General features: G+C 39.5%; 1 protein-coding gene across 2 annotated transcripts in view; it reads left to right on the top strand.

Moving 5' to 3' along the window:
- The window catches only part of UBR3 (ubiquitin protein ligase E3 component n-recognin 3), a 221598-nt gene that overhangs the window by 48392 nt on the left and 151375 nt on the right, over positions 1–21831 (top strand). For both annotated transcript variants that reach the window (XM_051849447.3, XM_089328198.1), the window contains exons 6-8: positions 12269–12335; positions 17127–17257; positions 19051–19279. In XM_051849447.3, coding sequence (XP_051705407.1) covers positions 12269–12335; positions 17127–17257; positions 19051–19279 — 427 coding nt within the window. The remainder of the gene's footprint in view (positions 1–12268; positions 12336–17126; positions 17258–19050; positions 19280–21831) is intronic.

Here is a 21831-nt window from a genome sequence, read left to right as displayed (position 1 = left end):
TAGAAATGTATAATGAGAATGTGCATGCTTACACATGTGTAGAAGAGTAAATAAAATGTGTCAAATTTACTCTCTTGTGACCTGCCTTTGTTCCTTTGTTTATTCTGTAACACATTTTGCAAATTCATCTTTGTACTGAGGTTTTTTTGTTTGTTTGTTTGTTTCAGTCTTCTGAGTTGTATTCTAGAGAATTAACTAACTCACTTAGGCTACTAAATTTCATCTAGTTAGTATTGCAGTTGAAAGTGGACACTAGGTCTCTTGTGCTGGTCTGGCATTCCATCTGTAAAGTGTGTAAGCCCTTCTTTTGGTTACTGTTGCTGTACAGCAGATTTGTCCACAACTGTGTGGCTTAAAAGTACCATTTTATTTTGTTTATAATTTTATGACTCAGGAATTTGGAAAGGGCTGCTGGGTAGTTCTTGCTTGGGTTATTTCATATAATTGTAGTCAGTTGTTGACTATAGCTGCGGTCATTTGAAGGCTAAACTAAGATAGAGGTCTAGAATGGCTTCCTCAGAGTTATAGTTGAATCCGCCTGTCTGTGGTTGAACAGGGTGCTGATATGTGGCTTCTCCAGCGTGGTGTTCTCAACTTGTATATCATATATAGCGGCTGGCTTCTTCTAGAGTCAGCAGCCCCAGGAGCACAATCTGTAGAGCCCCTCCCTTCTCCTTCCCTCTGTCCTTTTTTTCCTTCCTTCCTTAAGATTTATTTACTTATTTGAAGGGTGGGGGGGAGAGAATATGAATATGAATGAGAGAGAGAATCTTCTTTCTACTGGTTCACTCCCCAAATGGCTACATGGCTGGGGCTGGACTAGGCTGAAGCTAGGAGCTATCTAGGTCTCTCAAGTGGGTAGCACAGGGTCCAAGTATTTGGTCCAACTTCCTCTGCTTTCCCAGGCACATCAGCAGGGAGCTGGATTGGAAGTAGAGTGGCCAAACTAACACATTGTGCCACAACATTAACCCCTGTGAGATATTTTATAGAAGATTTTTACCTTTGTAAAACAAGAGAACATACTAAAGTTTTATTAGCATTCATTATAGCTTAAGGAACAAAATATATTTTTTAATTTAATAATAAAGCTATAAAATTAATGTGATTCTTATACTAGTTTCTTCTTGTGGTGATATGTCCTCTTTTATTCTATTTGTTTTTTATTTCTTAGAGGGAACCATTATTTTACCAGTACCGATGGCCTACATGCAAAACAGTAATGTTGGGGGCTAGGAATCAGAAGCAAGTTCATTGAGTTTTAATGCAATCTATTTAGAGAATAGTAAAAGAATTTCCTTCTATTCCTTTAAATAATGGCATTATTATTTTTATTATTTATTTTTTTGTTTTTCTAAAAATTTATTTGAAAGGCAAAATTACAGAGAGGGAGAGACAGAGAGAGAGATCTTCCATCAGCTGGTTAACTCTCCAAATGGCTGCAATTGCCAGAACTTGGCCAATCCAAAGCCAGGAAGCCTGGATCTCCTTGGGCTATCTTCCACTGTCCTCTTAGGCTCAATGGCAGGGAACTGGGTCTTAAGTGGAGCCACTGGGACTCAAACAAGCACCCATATACTGGCGCTTCAGGCAGTGGCTTGATCTGCTATGCCATAGTGCCAGTCCTAGCTTTATGATTTTTTTTTTTTTGACAGGCAGAGTGGACAGTGAGAGAGTGAGACAGAGAGAAAGGTCTTACTTCGCCATTGGTTCACCCTCCAATGGCCGCCGCAGCCTGTGCGCTGCAGCCAGAGCACCGCACTGATCCGATGGCAGGAGCCAGGTACTTCTCCTGGTCTCCCATGGGGTGCAGGGCCCAAGCACCTGGGCCATTCTCCACTGCACTCCCTGGCCACAGCAGAGAGCTGGCCTGGAAGAGGGGAAACCAGGACAGAATCCGGCGCCCCGACCGGGACTAGAACCCAGTGTGCCGGCGCCACAAGGCTGAGGATTAGCCTAGTGAGCCGCGGTGCCGGCTTGTAGCTTTATGATTTTTAAGTAGGGTTCTTCCTTTAAAAAATATTCACATGGGGCTGGTGCTGTGGCACTGTGGTGCAGTGGGTTAAAGCCCTGGCTTGCAGGGCAGGCATCCCATATGGCTGCCAGTTCCAGTCCTAGCTTCTCCACTTACAATCTGGCTCTGCTCTGGCCTGGGGAAGCAGTAGAAGATGGCCCAAGTCCTTGAGCCCCTGCACCCATGTGGGAGACCCAGAAGAAGCTGCTGGTCCCTGGTTTCCAATCAGCTCAGCTCTGGTCACTTGGGGAGTGAACTAGTTGATGGAAGACCTCTCTTTCTTTGGCTCCAGCTCTCTCTATAACTCTTTCAAATAAAATAAATCTTAAAAAAAAAAAATTTACTGGGGCTGGCGCTGTGGCATAGTGTGTAAGGCCACCACCTGCAGTGCTGGCATCCCATATGGGTGCCGGTTTGAGTCCCGGCTGCTCCACTTCCTATCCAGCTCTCTGCTATGGCCTGGGAGGACAGTAGACGATTGCCCAAGCCCTTGGGCCCCTGCACCATGTGGGAGACCCGGAATAAGCGCTTGGCTCCTGGCTTCAGATTGGCGCAGCTCTGGCTGTTGTGACCAATTGGGGAGTGAACCAGTGGATGGAAGACTTCTCTCTTTCTCTGCCTCTCCTTCTCTCTCTGTGTAATTCTGACTTTCAAGTAAAATAAATAAATCTTTAAAGAAAATTTTACTTAGTTGAGAAACAGAGAGGTCTGTTCTACTGATTTACTCCCCAGATGCCTGGCAATGGCCTGGGCCTGGAACCAGGAGCCAGGAACTCAGTCTAGATCTCTCATATGAATGGCAGGAACCTGAGTACTTGAGTCATTACCTGCTGCCTTCTAGGGTCTACATCAGCAGGAAATCAGAGTTGGGAGCAGATCCAGGACAAACAAAAAGGATACTGGCCTTCCAGTTGGCGTCTTAATTGCCAGCCAAATGCCCACTTTGTCTTCCTTCCTCCCTTTCTCTCCCATCTCCCTTCCTTCCTCCCCTTCCTTTCTAGAGAGATAGAGACAAAAGGGAGACAGATTATGTGTGTGTGTATGTGTGTGTGTGTGTGTAGACATCCATTGTTACACTCCTCAAATGCTTGTAATGGCTGGGGATATACTAGACTAAAATCAGTAGTTGAAAACTCAATCCAGGTCTTCCATGTGGTTGGCAGGAACCCAGTTACTTGAGCCAGCACTGCTGCTTTCCAAGGTCCACATTTGCAGGAATCTGGAGTCAGAGAGCCAGAGTCAGCTATTGTCAGGTACTCAGCCAGAATGGGATTCTTTTCTTTTTTCTTTTTAAGATTTATTTATTTGGGCTGGTGCCATGGCTCACTAGGTTATTACTCCGCCTGTGGCACCAGCACCCCGGGTTCTAGTCCCTGTCGGGGCACCGGATTCTGTCCCGGTTGCTCCTCTTCCAGTCCAGCTCTCTGCTGTGGCCTGGGAATGCAGTGGAGGATGGCCCACTGCACCCGCATGGGAGACCAGGAGGAAGCACCTGGCTCCTGGATTCGGATTGGTGCAACGCGCTGGCTGTAGCGGCCATTTCAGGGGTAAACCAACAGAAGAAAGACCTTTCTCTCTGACTCTCTCTGTTACTGTCTAACTCTGCCTGTCAAAAAAAAAAAAAAAAAAAAAAAAAAAAACCACAAACTTATTTATTTGTACTGAGAGAGGGCTGGTCTAGACTAACGCCAGAAGCCAGTATCTTCTCTCGTGCCTCCCATGTGGGTTGCAGGGACCCAAGCTCATGGGCCGTCTTCTGCCCATTAGCAGCGAGCTGGATCAGAAGTGGAACAGCTGGATCATGAACAGACTCCATATAGAACGCCAGTGTCTCAGGCTGTGACTCTACCTGCCAAACACAATGTTGACTTCAATGTAGGAATCTTACCTGGCATCTTAATTGCTAGGCCAAATGCCTGCCCCTAATATTATTTTTTAAACTTTTATTTAATAAATATAAATTTCCAAGGTACAGCTTTTGGATTACAGTGGCCTTTTCCCCCCATAACTTCCCTCCCACTCGCAACCCTCCCATCTCCCGCTCCCTCTCCCATCCCATTCACATCAAGATTCATTTTCAATTATCTTTATATGTAGAAGATCAGTTTAGTATATATTAAGTAAAGATTTCAATAGTTTGCACCCGCACAGAAACACAAAGTGTAAAGTACTGTTTGAGTACTAGTTATAGCATTCATTCACATTGTACAACACATTAAGGGCAGAGATCCTACATGGAGATAGTGCACAGTGCACAGTGACTCCTGTTGTTGACTTAACAATTGACACTCTTTTTTTTATTTTTTTTTAATTTATTTTTTTGACAGGCAGAGTGGACAGTGAGAGAAAGAGACAGAGAGAAAGGTCTTCCTTTGCCGTTGGTTCACCCTCCAATGGCCGCCGCGGCTGGCACGCTGCGGCCAGCGCACCGCGCTGATCCGATGGCAGGAGCCAGGTGCTTCTCCTGGTCTCCCATGGAGTGCAGGGCCCAAGGACTTGGGCCATCCTCCACTGCACTCCCTGGCCACAGTAGAGAGCTGGCCTGGAAGGGGGGCAACCGGGACAGAATCCGGTGCCCCGACTGGGACTAGAACCCGGTGTGCCGGCGCCGCAAGGCGGAGGATTAGCCTAGTGAGCCGCGGCGCCGGCCAACAATTGACACTCTTGTTTATGGCACCAGTAATCACCCTAGGCTCTTGTCATGAGCTGCCAAGGCTATGAAAGCTTCTTAAGTTCGCTAACTTTGATTTTATTCAGAAAAAATTGGAACGATTTTATTCAGACAGGGTCTTAGTCAAAGTAGAAATTCTCTCCTCCCTTCAGAGAAAGGTGCCTCCTTCTTTGATGGCCCTGTTCTTTCCACTGGGATCTCACTCACAGAGATCTTTCATTTAGGTCTTTTTTTTCCCCCCAGAGTGTCTTGGCTTTCCATGCCTAAAATACTCTCATGGGCTCTTCAGCGGGATCCAAATGCCTTAAGGGCTGATTCTGAGGCCAGAGTGCTGTTTAGGACATCTGCCATTCTCTGAGTCTGCTGTGTATCTGCTTCCCATGTTGGATCATTCTCTCCTTTTTAATTCTATTAGTATTTGTAGACACTAGTCTTGTTTATGTGATCCCTTTGACTCTTAGTCCTATCATTATGATCAATTGTGAACTGAAACTGATCACTTGGATTAGTTATTTTAGTGATTTTTTTTTTTTTTTGCAAGTATTGTTACAAATTTGCTTTACAGAGAGGGAGAGGTAGAGAGAGAAGTCTTCTTTCCACTGGTTTATTCCCCAAATGACCACAACAGCCAGGACTGGGCCATGCTGAAGCCAGGACCCAGGAACTTCCTCCAGGTCTTCCACATGGGTGTAGGGGCCAAAGCACTTGGGCCATCTTCTGCTGCTTTCCTAGGCATGTTAGCAGGGAGCTGGGTCTAAAGTGAAGCAGCTGAAACTTGAACCTGTGCCCATAAGATGATGGTGCTACAGACGGCAGCTTTTAACTTTGCCATGCCACAGCACCAGGCCCCTTAGTGAAGGGGGCCTGGTGCTGTGGCATAGTAGGCTAAAGGCGCTGCCATGTCATATGGTGCCAGTTTGAGTCCTTGCTGCTTCTCTTCCAGTTCTCTGTGGATGTCCTGGGAAAGCAGCAGAAGGTGGCCCAAGTGCTTGGGCCTTGAACCCATTTAGGAGACCCAGAGGAAGCTCCTGGTTCCTGGCTTCTGATTGGCCCAACTCTGGCTGTTGTGACCATTTGGGGAGTGAACCAGTGGATGGAAGACCTTTCTCTCTGTCTCTTCCTTTCTCTGTCTGTAACTCTATCTCTGAAATAAATAAATAAAAAATCCTAAAGAAAAGAAAAGAAATATAGTGAAGAGCTAGCTGTGGCTTAAGAATTGGAATTCTACATCCTTACCCTTCAAAGTCCAAGAGATTATTAAGCAAATTATTTTCATGATTTCATTCTTAATGTTTAACAAATTATATACAAAACAAGATAAGATGAGAGGAAAGCTATAACTTCTTAATTAGTACCATGGGGAGAGAGAACTGTAGCAATTAGCAAAATATTTTGTTCTAATTTTTAATTGGAAAAGAGTCTAGATGTAATCTAAACCAACCATTTCATTTTAGAAATGAGGAAACAGATTTAAAACTACAACAGCAAGATTTCTTTCGCTTGCAGTTTTATATGAATGAGCGTATGTATTATGGTTTGCTTAATTTTATTCATACAAGTTGTGTCAGATATTTGTCCCTGCTATCCCTGGAGTATCCGGACATTATGTACTCAGCAGTGCTATTTATACACATGACATTCTTCCTACAACTACTTACTCTTTTTTTTGTGTGTAGCTCATATGAAATGAGAGTAGAGAGTAGTGTTTGTGTTGTATATAACCAGGAAGAAAATAAGAACACATCTTAATGAAATATTATTAAATTTAAATTTATTGTTATTATTTAATTTACAAACATCCGATAATTATCTCCAGGATTCTGTGTAAGTCGGTCTAATTAGAGAATTTCTCAAAGAATAGGATTGTTCAGATAATGATAACCTTTTCAAGTACAGATTACTGTGAGAGGCCATTGCCAAGAAATGTTTCTTTATCTGTGTACAATGACCAGATCATTAATCTTTGTGACTTTAAGGCACAAAATATTGAAGTCACTTAAAGTACTTTCTCCTGTGAAGTTGTGGCAATATGAATGTTCATAGTAGGAAAATAGAAAAACAGAAAAAGTATAAAAAGAGAATGCTTAGTTTCAGACCATTATTTTCTTATCCAGAGATAACATTAATTTTTCTTGTTTGCTTTCAATTTCTTTTTTCTGTTAAGTAATTGATAGTATCAGCAAAATAAAATAAACTACTGACTAGATATGCTTTGAATATTTTTGTTTTTTGAGACAATTCAAAATACACAAATGAATTTGTCAAAACTTGTAATAATTAAAAAAGGTTTATTGAAAGTCCCTTTAGAATTTTTTTATTTTAGTTTTTTTTTTTTTTTGACAGGCAGAGTGGACAGTGAGAGAGAGACAGAAAGGTCTTCCTTTGCCGTTGGTTCACCCTCCAGTGGCCCCCGTGGCCGGTGCACTGCGCTGATCCGATGGCAGGAGCCAGGTACTTATCCTGGTCTCCCATGGGGTGCAGGGCCCAAGGACATGGGCCATCCTCCACTGCACTCCCTGGCCACAGTAGAGAGCTGGCCTGGAAGGAGGGGCAACTGGGACAGAATCCGGCGCCCTGACCGGGACTAGAACCCGGTGTGCCGGCACCGCAAGGCGGAGGATTAGCCTAGTGAGCCGCAGCGCCGGCCACTATTTTAGTTTTTGAGTTAACTTTTTAAGCTTACATTACAGTAAACAGGCTTAATTTTTCACTGAATAAGTTTAACAAGTGAAAAAGCAAAAGACCCTAGTTTAGTGGGAATATAGACAATAGCTATAAACAATAATTGAATGGAAAAATGACCATTTCATCCACACATAGTAAAATTTAAAATAATCACAGATCATTAAAACTATAGTAGTATAACATTCTTTTTTTTTTTTTTTAAGATTTATTTATTTATTTTAAAGTCAGAGTTGCAAAAGAGAGAGGAGAGGCAGAGAGAGAGAGGTCTTCCATCCGATGGTTCACTCCCCAATTGGCTGCAATGGCTGGAGCTGTGCCGATCCGAAGCCAGGAGCCAGGAGCTTCTTCTGGGTCTCCTACATGGGTGCGGGGGCTCAAGCACTTGGGCCATCCTCTACTGCTTTCCCAGGCCATAGCAGAGAGCTGGATTGGAAGTGGAACAGCTGGGTCTCGGACCGGCGTCCATATGGGATGCTGGCGCTTCAGGCCATGGCGTTAACCTGCTGGCCCCTATAGTAGTATAACATTCTTAACCACTGGCTTGACTGGTATTAAACAATGTTTAACAAAATTTTATTTGCAGCAATACTGATACACACAGAAATTTCTTTCTTTTTTCTTTTTTGCTTTTTTTTTTTTTAAGTTTTAGTGCCCACATAAAGAGGGAGAACATGTGGTATTTGTGTTTCTGGGCCTGACTTATTTCACTCAACATGATGTCCTCCAGTTGTGTCCATTTTACTGCAAAGGATAGAATTTCTTTTTTATAGCTGAGTAATATTCCATCATGTGTATATACCACATTTTCTTTGTGCATTCATCTTATGATGGGCATCTTGGTAGATTATAAATTTTGGCTGTTGTGAGCAGTGCTGCTAGAAACATGGTGATGCAGGTATCTCTTTGATACAGTGTGTGCATATCTTTTGGGCATATACCCAGTAGTGGGATTGCTAGATCATATGGCAAGACTTTTCTAGTTTTTAAAGAAATCTCTACACTGTTTTTCACAGCGGTTGCACTAATTTACATTCCCACAAACAGTGTGTAAGTGTTACCCTTTGTCCACATCCTTGCCAGCATTTGTTGCTCTGTGTTTTGGATTTTAGCCACGTGACAGGGATGAGGTGATCTCATTATGATTTTGATTTGCATTTCCCTGATGGCTAGTGATAGTGAACATTTTTTCATTCATTTTTTCATTTGTATTTCTTATTGAGAACTATCTATTGAAGTCCTTTGCCCATTTCTCAACTGGGTTGATTTTTGTTGCCTTTTTTTAAGTTGCTGATATGTTCAGGATAATAATCCTTTATCAGATAGGTGGCTTGCAAATGCTTTTTACTATTTTGTTGGATGCCTCTTCACTCTGTTCATTGTTTTCTTTGCTGTGCAAAAGCTTCTGAGTTTGATATACTCCCATTTATTTAGTTTTGTTTTTGTTGCCTGTAATTTGGGGGTCTGTCCAAGAAGTCAGCCCCTATTAGAATGTCTTGAAGTATTTCCCCTGTGTTTTCTTGCAGAAACTTCCTAGTCTCAGGTCTAAAATTGGGTCTTTGATCCATCTTGTGTTGATTTTTGTATATGATGCGAGGTATGGATATAATTTCATTCCTCTACATATATACTTCCCGTTTTGCCAGCACAATTTGTTGAAGAGATTATCCTTACCCCACTGTATGCTCAGAGTACTTTTGTCAAAAATCAGTTGGCTGTGTGTTGGCTTTTATGCCATTATCATGCTGTTTTAATTACTGTAGCTTTGTAGTACACTTTGAAGTCAGGTATTGTGATGCCTCCAGCTTGATTTTTCTTATTTATTTTCTTATTTTTCCTTCCTTCCTTCCTTCCTTCCTTCCTTCCTTCCTTCCTTCCTTCCTTCCTTCCACTTGGGATCCCTTTCTTCAAATTGGGGAAGTTTTCTGTAATTATTTCACTAGATAGGCCTTCTAGCCATTTTCTCTTCCTACACCTTCAGGAACTCCTAAGATCTGTATGTTAGGTAGTTTGATAGTGTCCCATAAATTTCCAACAGTGTTTTTAAGTTTTGTAATTATTTTTGTTTTTTTTTTTTTTTAATCTAAGTTTTCTAAAGATTTTTCTTCTAGTTCAGATAATTTTTCTGCCTCACCAAGTCTATTAAGGCTTTCTATTACATTTTTAATTTGATTTATTGAATTCTTCATTTTAATTTCATGGGAGAAATTTTTGTTCATGTCATGTATGGTTTTCTTTAGTTTGTAGATTTGCTTTTTATTGCTTTTGGGTAATCCTGTGATTAATTTTTTGAATTCCATTTCTGCCATTTGTTCAGTATCTTCGTCTTTACACTCTAATATTGAAATGTTGTTGTGTTCCTTTTAGGGGTGGTCATGGTATCCTCCTTATTCTTATTTCTTGTATTTCTACATTTGTTTTTAGGCATTTGTGAAGTGATTGTGTGTGTGTGTGTGTGTGTGTGTGTGTGTATGATGGCATTTATATTTGAGCTATTCCTCTGTGGCTTAGTGGAATGTCTACACTTTCAGTGAATACTAAGAGTGTGTGGTGGGAGTGGCCAGGGAGCACTGTTGAGTGCTTGGGATAGGCTGAGCATCCAGGGCACCCAAGTTGGGCATGGCAGATCTGAATGCCTAGATGTTAGCCCCTAGTGTGTTATCCACCACCCTATGATCTGCACAGATGATCTGCACAGTCTTCACTTCAAGCACAGTTCCCACTGCAATGACCTGCTGTAGGTAACCAAGAAGCTCTGAGTATATGGAGCTGCACCCAGTGGTTGCCCAGAGAACCTGCTACACACTGCACCTTTTCATGTAAGCACTCATTCCCCAAAGCCTCAGCACACAAGGCTCCTGCAGTCACTGGGTGCACAAGTTTCTCTCTGCCCTGCCAGCCTGTCCAGTCATTAGAGAGGCAGATGTTTCCCTGAGACAGCTCCACTTAGGTGTCCTGCTCCTGCAAACCTGTGGGAATCTCACCGTCCTACATGGTTGGTCGCCCAGCCACCTCCCAGCCAGTCTCAAAGTCAGGGAGGACTATGGATTGTTCCCTCCGCTAGAATCTCTGGATCACATGTGTACATAAGAGCCACTGGCCAAATGTTTTTCTCTCCCCTCTGCCGCTAGTACTCCCGAGAAGGTGATGTCTTATCATAACCCTTTGCCGTGCCCAGACACAAAGTCTTCTGCAGCTTCCGCCCAATCCCAAATGGCTCCCGCTCTTTCTCAGCCCAGCAGTGGGCGCTGTTCTGGGGAATTGGGGCAATATAATTGTGCCCCCTCTACTTCCACTTGGTCCGCTGGTGACTGGTAGTGACTGCTCGCTCCCAGGGCTCCTGTCCAAATTCACGCCGTGCTCTCCCTCTGGTTATATCACCATGGGTTGCTGTAATCGGTCTCACCTCCATCTCCAAGCTGCCTCCTGCTCTGGCTGCTGACTGCTGCAGTTGTGCTTGTGATTGTGTTCGTGCTGTATGTCTGCACCTTCCACACAGGTCCATGCGTTCCTCTTCCTCTTGTAGGATTTCCAATGCACTTTTCTCTCCTGTTCTCCCCTGAGAGTGCACTTCCCACATTTTTTAAACTATTCATCCCTATCCTATCACAGTGTGTTGTTCCCTAATCTGCCATCTTGGAATCTTCTTTTATTATTATTTTTTGATTATAAACTTCAACTTTTGATATGTTGCATTTATTTGATTTCTAGTTTTAGTTCTATCTTGGACTTTTCAAAGCCTGTACTTTATTCATGGTTTTCAAAATCTTCCCTTCTCTCCTTTCTTCCTGTGATAAATACTCTATCTTCTGTAGCTTCTTTGCATTTGCTATTATGTAATAAGGTTAGAAAATCTTTATTTGGCATTTTGAGGTGTTTAAGAGTCATCCATTAGAAGTACAAATTAAGTTAATAAGCTCTTGTATTTCAGTACTAAGAATATTTCATCATATATTTATTTATTTATGTATTTATTTTTAAAGCATTTATTTAATGATTGCAAATTTTATTGGTACAACTTTAGGAATATAGTGGTTCTTCCCCCCTATACCCACCCTCCCACCCCTACTCCCATCCCACCTCCTACTCCCTCTCCCATCCCATTCTTCATTAAGATACATTTTTAATTCACTTTATATGCAGAATACCAACTCTATACTAAGTAAAGATTTCAACGGTTTGCTCCCCCCTACACACAACATATAAAGTACTGTTTGAGAACAAGTTTTGCAATAATTCTCATAGTACAACTCATTGAGGACAGAAGTCCTACTTGGGGAGTAAGTGCACAGTGACTTCTGTTGTTAATTTAACAATGAACACTCTTATTTATGATGTTAGTGATCACCTGAGGCTCTTGCCATGAGCTGCCAAGGATATGGAAGCCTTTTGTGACCAAATATTGTTAGACAAGGCTGTAAGCAAAGTGGAAGTTCTCTCCTCCCTTCAGAGAAAAGTACATCCTTCTTTGATGGCCCCTTCTTCCCACTGGGGTCTCACTGACAGATTCTTCATGTAGGATATTTTTTCCCACAGTGTCTTGACTTTCCATGTTTGAACTGCTCTCCTGGGCTTTTCAGCCACATCCGAATGCCTTAAGTGCTAACTCTGAGGTCAGAGTTTTACTTAACGTGATTGTCATTCTATGAGTCTGCTGTGTGGCCTGCTTCCCATGTTGGATATTCTCTCCTTTTTAATTTTATTATTACCAGGCACTTGTTCATCATATATTTAAATAAAACTAGCAGCATCAAAAAGATACAGCAAATACATAAAAATAAAATGCTTAGTATGTAAACATACATATATTATGTTTAGCATAATTTATAAGTATTTATATTTATATAAAGCATACATTTTTGAATATGATTATATAGAATACTAATTTTGTTTTCCTCCAGGAGGATCAGGATGGAAGTCAAGGTCTGGGCAAGAGAAAAAGAGTAAAGCTAAGCAGTGGTACCAAAGGTATTTATATTCTGTTTTTTTTCTTGAATATAATGCTCTAAAAATGCAATACTCCAAAATAATTCTTAATTAAGAATATTTGAGTGGTGAGTTATATTAAAATCAAAACTGTTTGAAAGGAGAGAGTTATGTTTTTAGATTTTAGCTAATGATGGAGAAAGTGTTGTTAGGTAGAGGTGATAGGTACCCCAAAAGCAAATAAAACTCATACTGTTGGGATTTTGTTTGTTTTCAGAAAAAAGTGCACATTATTGTATTTGAGCTCAAAAGAAGTAGGCATTTTAATTGGTTGTTTGATTTAGATCCATTATTTCCAATGTAATGTTTTATTTGGTTACAGCCTCTTGTATCCAGTTTCTAGAGTGAAAAAGGACCATTGGCTGGTGGGTAGAGCAGGGGGAGAGAATCAGAGTAAATAAGAGTGAATAGCCTGTAACACCATAAAGGGTTCTGTAAGAACCCCTATTTGTACATATTTATTCAAAGGGAGAAATAGATATGACTGTAGTCAGGGAGTAGATTAGTGATAATCAGTAGTATTTATTTATTTATTTTTAAAAAGATTTATTTATTTTTTGAAAGTTAGACAGAGATCTTCCATCCATTGGTTCACTCCCTAGATGGTTGCAATGGCCAGCACTTGGCTAGTCCAAAGCCAGGAGCCCAGAGCTTCTTCCAGATTTCTCACTTGGGTGCAGGGGTGCAAGCCCCTTTGGGCCGTCTGCTACTGCTTTCCCAGGCCATTAATAGGCAGCTAGATTGGAAGTGGAGCAGCTGGCTCTCATACTGGTGCCCATATGGGATGCTGGTGTGGCAGACAGTGACCCAGCCCACTACGCCATAGTGTCGGCCCTGAGTAGTATTTATTGAGCCTTTTGTTTGTGCTGGACATAGGACTAGACACTTCACATATATTATTTCATTTAGTTCTCAGATTAACCATATGATACAGGTTTTATTATTTTTACCATGTTATGAGTCAGGAAATTTAGAGATCACAGCTAGTGTGAGATAGATCCTCAGCTGCAATTCAGAGATGAAACTTGTAGATGCTTTTTTCTTGACCTTTACTAACAGCTTTTCAGGAGTACTTGTTACTGTTGGGAGCTTGTGCTTTGGATTTTTTTACCATGGATTTCTAAACATTGATGGAGTCCATTTTCTGAGTTAATGTCGTCTATTAGAGAGTTTCTAGAGGTTAAAATACTATTTTGATGAAAAGAACATTCTTATTTCTGCTGCCGATTAAGTTTTATCTTGTGGGATTTCTAGGGCTGCCTGTAGGTAAACCACGTAGTCACCTTTTTTTAAAAAGATTTATTTATTTATTTGAAAGTCAGAGTTACGCAGAGAGAGGAGAGGCAGAGAGAGAGAGAGAGAGAGATCAATTTTCCATCTTCTAGTTCACTCCCCAGTTGGCTGCAGGGCCAGAGCTGTGCCGATCCAAAGCTAGGAGCCAGGAGCCAGGAGCTTTCTCTGGGTCTTCCCGCACAAATGCAGGGGCCCAAGGACTTGGGTCATCTTCCACTGCTTTCCCAGGCCGTAGCAGAGAACTGGATCAGAAGCGGAGCAGCCGGGACCTGAACCGACGCCCATATGGGATGCCAGTGCCACAGGCAGTGACTTTACCGGCTACACCACAGCGCTAGTCCCCACAGTCACTTTCAGAAATTTCCTTTTACAATTTGTCTTAAGATAATTTAGGCATTATTAAAAGTCATGACAAGATTTAAAGGTAAATCGTCATTCAGAAATAATTGAGGCATTTCTAACCACATTTCGATAACTTTACACATAAAGTGTATAGCAATGCTTTACAATCTTGGGAGACTGATATATAATAAAAACAGCAATAAAGGCATTGCTTTTTTTTTTCTTCTGAAGATAAAACATTGAATTCTGCAAACCACAGCAATTCTCCTTTTAACAGAAGCCACAACTTTTCTGATACATTCGTATTAATTTATTGACTTAAAATAAAGTTAATGTGTCTTTCCTTTTAATTTCTTAAAGATTAGTAGTAATTATGATGGCTTTAGGCTTCTCCTTTTACTAATTAATTCAAGTTTAAAGTTGTAACTGGATTCTTTTTTTTTTTTTCTTTTTTTTTTTTTTTACCAGGCAGAGTGGACAGTGAGAGAGAGAGATACAGAGAAAAGTCTTCCTTTGCCATTGGTTCACCCTCCAATGGCCGCCGTGGACGGCATGCTGAGGCTGGCGCACCGCGCTGATCTGAAGGCAGAAGCCAGGTGCTTCTCCTGGTCTCCCATGGGGTGCAGGGCCCAAGCACTTGGGCCATCCTCCACTGCACTCCCAGGCCACAGCAGAGAGCTGGCCTGGAAGAGGGGCAACCGGGACAGAATCCGGCACCCCGACCGGGACTAGAACCTGGTGTGCTGGCGCTGCAAGGTGGAGGATTAGCCTGTTGAGCCGTGGTGCCGGCAATAAAGTTGTAATTGGATTCTAACATTAATAGCACTAATTTTGTTCAGCTTTGTAAATATGTTAAGCACTTACCTATTTTCTATGGATAATCTGAACATTTTCAATTATGTTTGTGCTAAGTGAATTGTAAGATTAAGTTAGGTATGGGGCCAGCACTGTGGCGCAGCGGGTTAATGCCCTGGCCTGAAGTACCGGCATCCCATATGGGCTCCAGTTCTAGTCCCGGGTGCTCCTCTTCCAATCCAGCTCTCTGCTATGGCCTGGGAAAGCAGGAGATGGCCCAAGTCTTGGGGGCCCTGTATCCACATGGGAGACCCGGAGGAAGCTCCTGGCTCCTGGCTTCGGATTGGCGCAGCTTCAGCTGTTGCAGCCATCTAGGGAGTGAACCATCGGATGGAAGATATTTCTCTCTCTCTCTATCTGTGTAACTCTGACTTTCAAATTAATAAATAAATAAATAAATCTTAAAAACGATTAAATTAGGTACGACAATGTGCTGTGGATTATATTCTGATTATACTTCTGTAATCCTCTGTGGCACTATTTTTAAGTATACCTTTGCACATATTTTATCTCATTCTTGCAGGCCTGGTTTATTTGTTTTTAAATCATTGCTGTGTCCTTGGAATGATACATTTTACAAGGAAGAGATTTGTGTTTTAGAAGTAGAAAATTTTGAGATTTGGAAAGTTATTAATTTTCAATAAAAAAGATATATAGTAGAATTGTACATAAATGTTAACCTCTATTACATATTGCTTCTACTGATAGTACAACTGAAATAGAAGTTAGGAGATTGGGATAAATTTTTCCTCTCTGTAGTTAAAATCCTAGTATTTCTAACAAATATAGGATTTTTGGGGGCCATTTTCATACTTTGGTATTAATAATATGGGTTAAAGTTATATCTAATAAAAACTGATTTAAGTCTTAGTAAACTCAGTAGCTTTTATATTTGTAAAATAATTAAGATGGCATATTGTTACCTCTTGTAGACCTGTTCTCTGAGATGTGATATGAACCCATATTCAATAATAATCACTGTGTAACTGGGATAGTAGGGTTAATTAAAAGTCTACAAGGCTACCTGCAACACATCTTAACTGTAACATATTTTGATGTGTGTGACACTGTTTTTTCAAAGCTCTTCTCTGACTTTAGCTTCTACTTAAGCAGTGTCACTGAGCCAATCTGTTCACAGTTGACATTTGTTGTATCTTTTTGATGTTTTGTATGGAGCTGATGGTGCAAGGCAGTATCTCAAGATTATTTCTTCAGAGAAAGCTTCAGATCAGAAATTTCCAGTTAATTTTCTGGGAATAAAAGAGAAATTATGAGAAAGTGAGAGAAAGAGATAGCAAAAGTGTTAAAAATATCTGGTTTGTCATGTAAATGTTAACTTCTGTTAACCAAGTATGACAAGGATGCAGAGATTTGGAAGAGACAGCCTAGCCCTCAAGAAGTGATGCTTGGTCTTAGAAACAGGCTTTGCAGGGGATAATGCTATCTTCCTTTGAATACCTTTGCTCAGAAGGGGTAAGTTTATTTGATTATATGCTTAGTGGCATTTATTTTAGTTTAAAATTATTGTTTTAGATTGACTAACATGCATATTATTCTTGAAGAAAAATATTTTGAATCCTAGAAGTTTTAGATAAATGGCTTTAAGAACAAGTAATAATTTTTTAAGTAATTACTTTAAAACATAAGGATTAAATGTTTTAATTTTTATTCTGTGAAAATTATAAAAAACTAGCTTCTTTTTTAAAAAAATATTTATTTATTTATTTGAAAGAGTTACACACAGAGAGAAACCTTCCACAGAGAAATCTGCTGGATCATTCCCCAAATGTCCAAAACAGCTGGAGCTGGGCCAGACCAAAACCAGGAGCCAGGTGCTTCATTTTATCTCCCACATAAATGTCAGGGACCCAAGTACTTGGACCATCTTCTGTTCTTCTCCAGGTCTTTAGCAGGGAGCTAGATCAGAAGTGCAGCAGCTGGGACTTGAACTGGCACTTGTATGGGGTGATGGCATCAGAGACAGTGGCTTTTCCCACTACACCACAACACTGGCCCCCCAACCTAGTGTCTTAATGTCAGAATTGTCATTGCGTTATTGCAAGGGTAGCCTTAAGTTTTAGAAACATTCAGGTATTTATGGGTTATTAATTATAGTAAGATTTAAAAGAGATGTGCAGGTAGTCATTTGGGGGGGTGAACCAACGGAAGGAAAACCTTTCTTTCTGTCAGTCTCTCACTGTCTATAACTCTACCTGTCAAATAAATAAAAAAAAAAAGAGATGTGCAGGTTAAAACATGACAAGTTTCTTTTTTCTTATGCAGATCAATCCATCATGGATGTTTTGAAACATAAAAGCTTCTTAGAAGAGCTGTTGTTTTGGACAATAAAGTATGAATTTCCCCAGAAGATGGTAACTTTCTTACTTAACATGCTTCCAGATCAAGAGTATAAGGTATCTATATTTTTTTTGTTCCTTTCTGAAATTTGCTTCTCTTTCTTTGCTTCTTCATTACTAGATTAAAATTTTTTAAAAAATTTTAATTTGATATACAAACAGAGTAACAAGAACACAGAGAGAGACAGACAGAGAAATGGAGACAGATAGATAGAATTCCCATCTGCAGGTTTGTTCCCCAAATACCTGCAACAACTGGGGCAGGGTCATGGCTGAAGCCAGGAGCTGGGAACTCAATTCAGGTCTCCCATGTGAGTGGCAAGAACCCAATTACTTGAGCCATCAGTACTGCCTCCGGTATCTGCACTGGCAGGAAGCTCGAGCTGGAAACTAATCCCACACACTCTGATGTGTGACATGGTAGTCTTAACTGCTAGACTAAATGCCCACTTCTTTTACTAGATCTTTTTGATGTACTTCTCAGCTGAGAATTGACACAACACTATGAACATTGACTTCTCTTGCTAACACAGTCTGCCCCAAAAGCATAGTATTTTTGTTTTAAGGAAAAGCAGCATTACCAAAGGGTTTCCTTTCTGCATGGAACTTGGTCAGAGGAAATGCTAGAAACAAACATTAAAAACAGAATTACAGGGTGGTTAGCCTGGCATTTAAGATGTCTACATCCCACATCAGAATACCAGGGTTTGATTTTTGGTTGTAGCATCCTGCCAGTGTTAGACCCTGGGATGCAGTTCTGATAACTTAAGTAATTTGGTTCCTGCCACACACATACATGGGGGATGTGGCTTATGCTCTTGGTTCTTGGCTTTTGTCCTGGCCCAGTCCTAGCTGTTGTGAGCGTTTGAGAGAGTGAACCAGTGGATAGGAGCACTCTCTTTGTCTCTGCTTCTCAAAACAAACAAAAGTGAAACATAATTGCAGAAATAAATATGTGGTTACAAATTATTCTAAGTCTACTGAAGGAGAGGTACAAGATGCTATGAGAATATTTAATAGGGACAACTGAGTTTAGATTGTTGGGATTAGGCATGGGAAAAGCATTAAACCTGCTGGATATAATCGTTGAAGAGAGAATAGTTACAGACTCATACACAAATGTAAATGTAGGTAGATGAAGTTTCTAGTTTGAGGATCTGGATCTACCAGTTACCATCATGGTGTGGCGAAGTTATATAGATTAGTATTTGAAAAGAAAATGAAGTATACAATAGTTCTTATGGTATAGATTAGGAAATACACTTTTTAAATAGTGCTTTTGTATGTCTTTATATTTGCTTAAAAACAACAGAGGAAATGTACATGTTACACAAGAAGGGAATAAGAGTAAATATAAATAATAATGCAGAACATGGAGTCAGATTAGTGGACAGCTTTCTGATCAAAGGAGAAGGTGTTTCTTTGGGAATAATCAAGCTGACAAACTTGTTTAGTGTTTTAAATCTTCTTTGATGTTATGTAGCTGAGTCTTTAGATTTTGTTGTTTGAGTAGCTAGCAGTAAATAAAGACCTTACTTTAGTAAATAGATAGATTTGTGAGTGAGGTGCAGTTTTATATTCTTACACTATAATATTTGTAATTTCCTTAAAATGTTAATAATTTAAGACGCCTATTAAAATTTTGTAACTTTCAAAATATTTTACTAACATTCCAAAAAAAGGGAAAATATTACTTAAGACTACAATATAAATATTGAAATTAATTTTGAGATTACCTTAAGCATTTCTTATAAGTTAGTAATGGAACTAAAATACAAATATAATATATTAAAAATATTTAAATTCAGCATAAAGCTAATGTGTTTTTTTATATTTAAAAAATTTTACAGGTTGCTTTTACGAAAACTTTTGTTCAGCATTATGCTTTCATTATGAAAACACTGAAGAAAAGTCATGAATCAGATACAATGTCTAACAGAATTGTGCATATTAGTGTTCAGTTGTTCAGCAATGAGGAGCTAGCCAGACAGGTAACAGAAGAATGTCAGCTCCTGGATATTATGGTCACTGTGCTATTATACATGATGGAAAGTTGCCTTATTAAAAGTGAGCTACAAGGTAAACTCAGAATTATATTCACTAGTTCTATTAATAATGTGCTTGGTAAAACTAGCCTTACAAATACCCAATATGCTTAAAAATACCTTAAATGTAATATAATTTGTTTGATATGTTTTTGAAAATTTCCAGCAACATTTAAAGAAAAGTTTATAATGTTTATAATAATTTTATTACTTACAAAGAACTGTCAACATTTTACTGTACTTCTTTTTGTGTGATGTGACTATATTTATAAAAATAAATACATACTTTAGAAATGTTACCATAGTATGTATGTCAAAAACATGCATTTTGTTAATTGCAGGTACTAATATCACATAGGTATACCATAATTTTTTAAGCTATATTCTTACTAGATGTGTTTTTATTTTTTAAAATTAGAAATGTTTTGTTATTAGCCTTAGACATTTCTGTGTGTATATATTTTGATAACTTAAAAATTGGAGTAAATCTGGCCTTTTCTATGTTTCTTTAGTAATAACTTATATTTTCTTCTTTTGTACCTATTATATGGTTTATAGTCCTCAGTGTGCCATAATGTTTCTGTACATGTTGCTTTTCTCATTTCTCTGTGATCTTTCATCTTTACCTCTTAAGCTTTTGTTTCCTTTTGAATTTCCATATAAATTTAATTAATTTATATTATTTAAGTATTTTCTATGGACCAGGCACTCTATTGAATACTATTACTAAGCTTTCTCACTTAAGCTTCTGAAAACCCCTCTGAGATTGGCATTATTGTTATCCTCATTTCAAAGATGAGTACATTGATGCTTAGGACAGTTAAGCCATTGACTGTAGATTATACAGTTAGTAAATGAAAGACAGCTCCAAGAAGGCTTTCTTGTCTCCTGATCAGAACCTTTGTTCTTAACCATGACATCCAGGCCACATTGATAGGTCTGTGTCTTCACTTGTTAACCCCTGGAGCTAAACATTAACAATATCAACAATCAAGTCTTAGGATCTTTCTACTCTGAGGAGGAGAGATTTTACAGTTGAGCCTTGCTTTTACTATTGTTTCCTTGTGCATATGGCTCCTGTTTTCTCATGATACTGACTTTTCAGATGTGACACCATAGCTTGAAAATTGATGGCTTCTATGTTATAATAGCTAGCTGATTAATTTAGCTGCTGTCTTTTGAGTACTTACCATATGCCTTCCTTTTTTATTTGTACTTAATTTGCATTATCTTATTTATCTGTCAATAATTTTGTGAAGTCTGCTGTGGCTTAGAGAGTTGAAATCAATGATCTATGGGCTTACAGCTCTAAAAGCTCATACTCATTTTTACCCATTATGTGACACTGATTTCCTACTGTATGTATAATAGGAGCATATATATATATATTTATATTGTTTACATTAATAAACTTTTTTTGAGAGATAACTCCCATCCTCTGGTTCACTCCCCAAATGCTTACAACAGCTAGAACTGGGCCAGGCTGAGTTTGGAGACTGGGAACTCAGTCTTGATCTCCCATTTGGGTGGCAGGGGACTCATGTATTTGAGCCATCACCTGCTGCCTCCCAGGATGGGTAATAGCAGGAAGCTAGAATTGAGAGGGGAGCCAGGACTCCAACCCAGGTACTTTGGTATGGCATGTGGGGACTTCCCACGCAGCATCTTCAATTCTAGGCCAAATGTCTGCCCCTTTCTCTACTTTTTAAAAGGGAAATTTAAAAACTTTTTAACTTTATATAATATGACATTTTCTTTCTTAGAGATATGGCTATATACATTGTTTTTTCAGTTTTCTTTTTTGAAACAGTTATTCAGCTGATCAATACTGTTCTTACATAGAATATATATTTAGAGAAAGCTTTCTCAAGTGTTTTTAACTTACAAACCAAAAGACTTAAAATTTAGAAATATCTGCTCTTTTGAAAAGTATCTGGACTCTCTTTTCTAGACTGAAATGATTTAGTTGTGCTTGTTATATATGGTTTACACTTGATCTTTGAGGAAGAATGTTTGGGAAAAAGATGTGTATGAATCTACCTTCTGTTATTTTTCAAAGCCACTTTCCAGAGAAAGTTTTTATTATTTATTTCCTTACTCTTGCTCCCTTGTTAACCTACCTGTTAGCCTATCTGAATCTAGTGTCTGCTTCCATCCTTCTGTTGAAATTACCCTCTACAAAATTGTCTGACTCAAGTGACCACATGCCCTACTGTTTCCAGAACAGCCACAAGTTACGCTGTTGTCCTTTTTCACTCATAAAGTGTTTGTTTATATGATAAGTTACATCATCATCCTTTCCATCATCTACACTGTGAAGAAACCAGTAGCTATGCATAGGACCTCTCTTTCAGTATCATATTACACTGTTGATTTCTCTGCTCTCTCTGTGGCCTAGCATTCTTCTCTGCTTTTCCTAACAATATTGGTATTTCTTGACACATGGTTTTGGTGGTTCCCATTTTTTTCTGAAATAATATTACTTTGTGTCAGTTGTTTTCTAAATATACTTCCCTTCTAATGCAGTTAGTCTTCTCTAGGCATTTTTATGCAGATTGAAGTTGGCATATGCTGAATTATTATAGA

The sequence above is a fragment of the Oryctolagus cuniculus genome, chromosome 3 (genome assembly GCF_051225735.1).
Source record: "Oryctolagus cuniculus isolate XC-2025 breed Fujian yellow rabbit chromosome 3, ASM5122573v1, whole genome shotgun sequence".
Taxonomy (NCBI): Eukaryota; Metazoa; Chordata; class Mammalia; order Lagomorpha; family Leporidae; genus Oryctolagus; species Oryctolagus cuniculus.
This window is presented reverse-complemented; position numbering and strand designations above follow the sequence as displayed.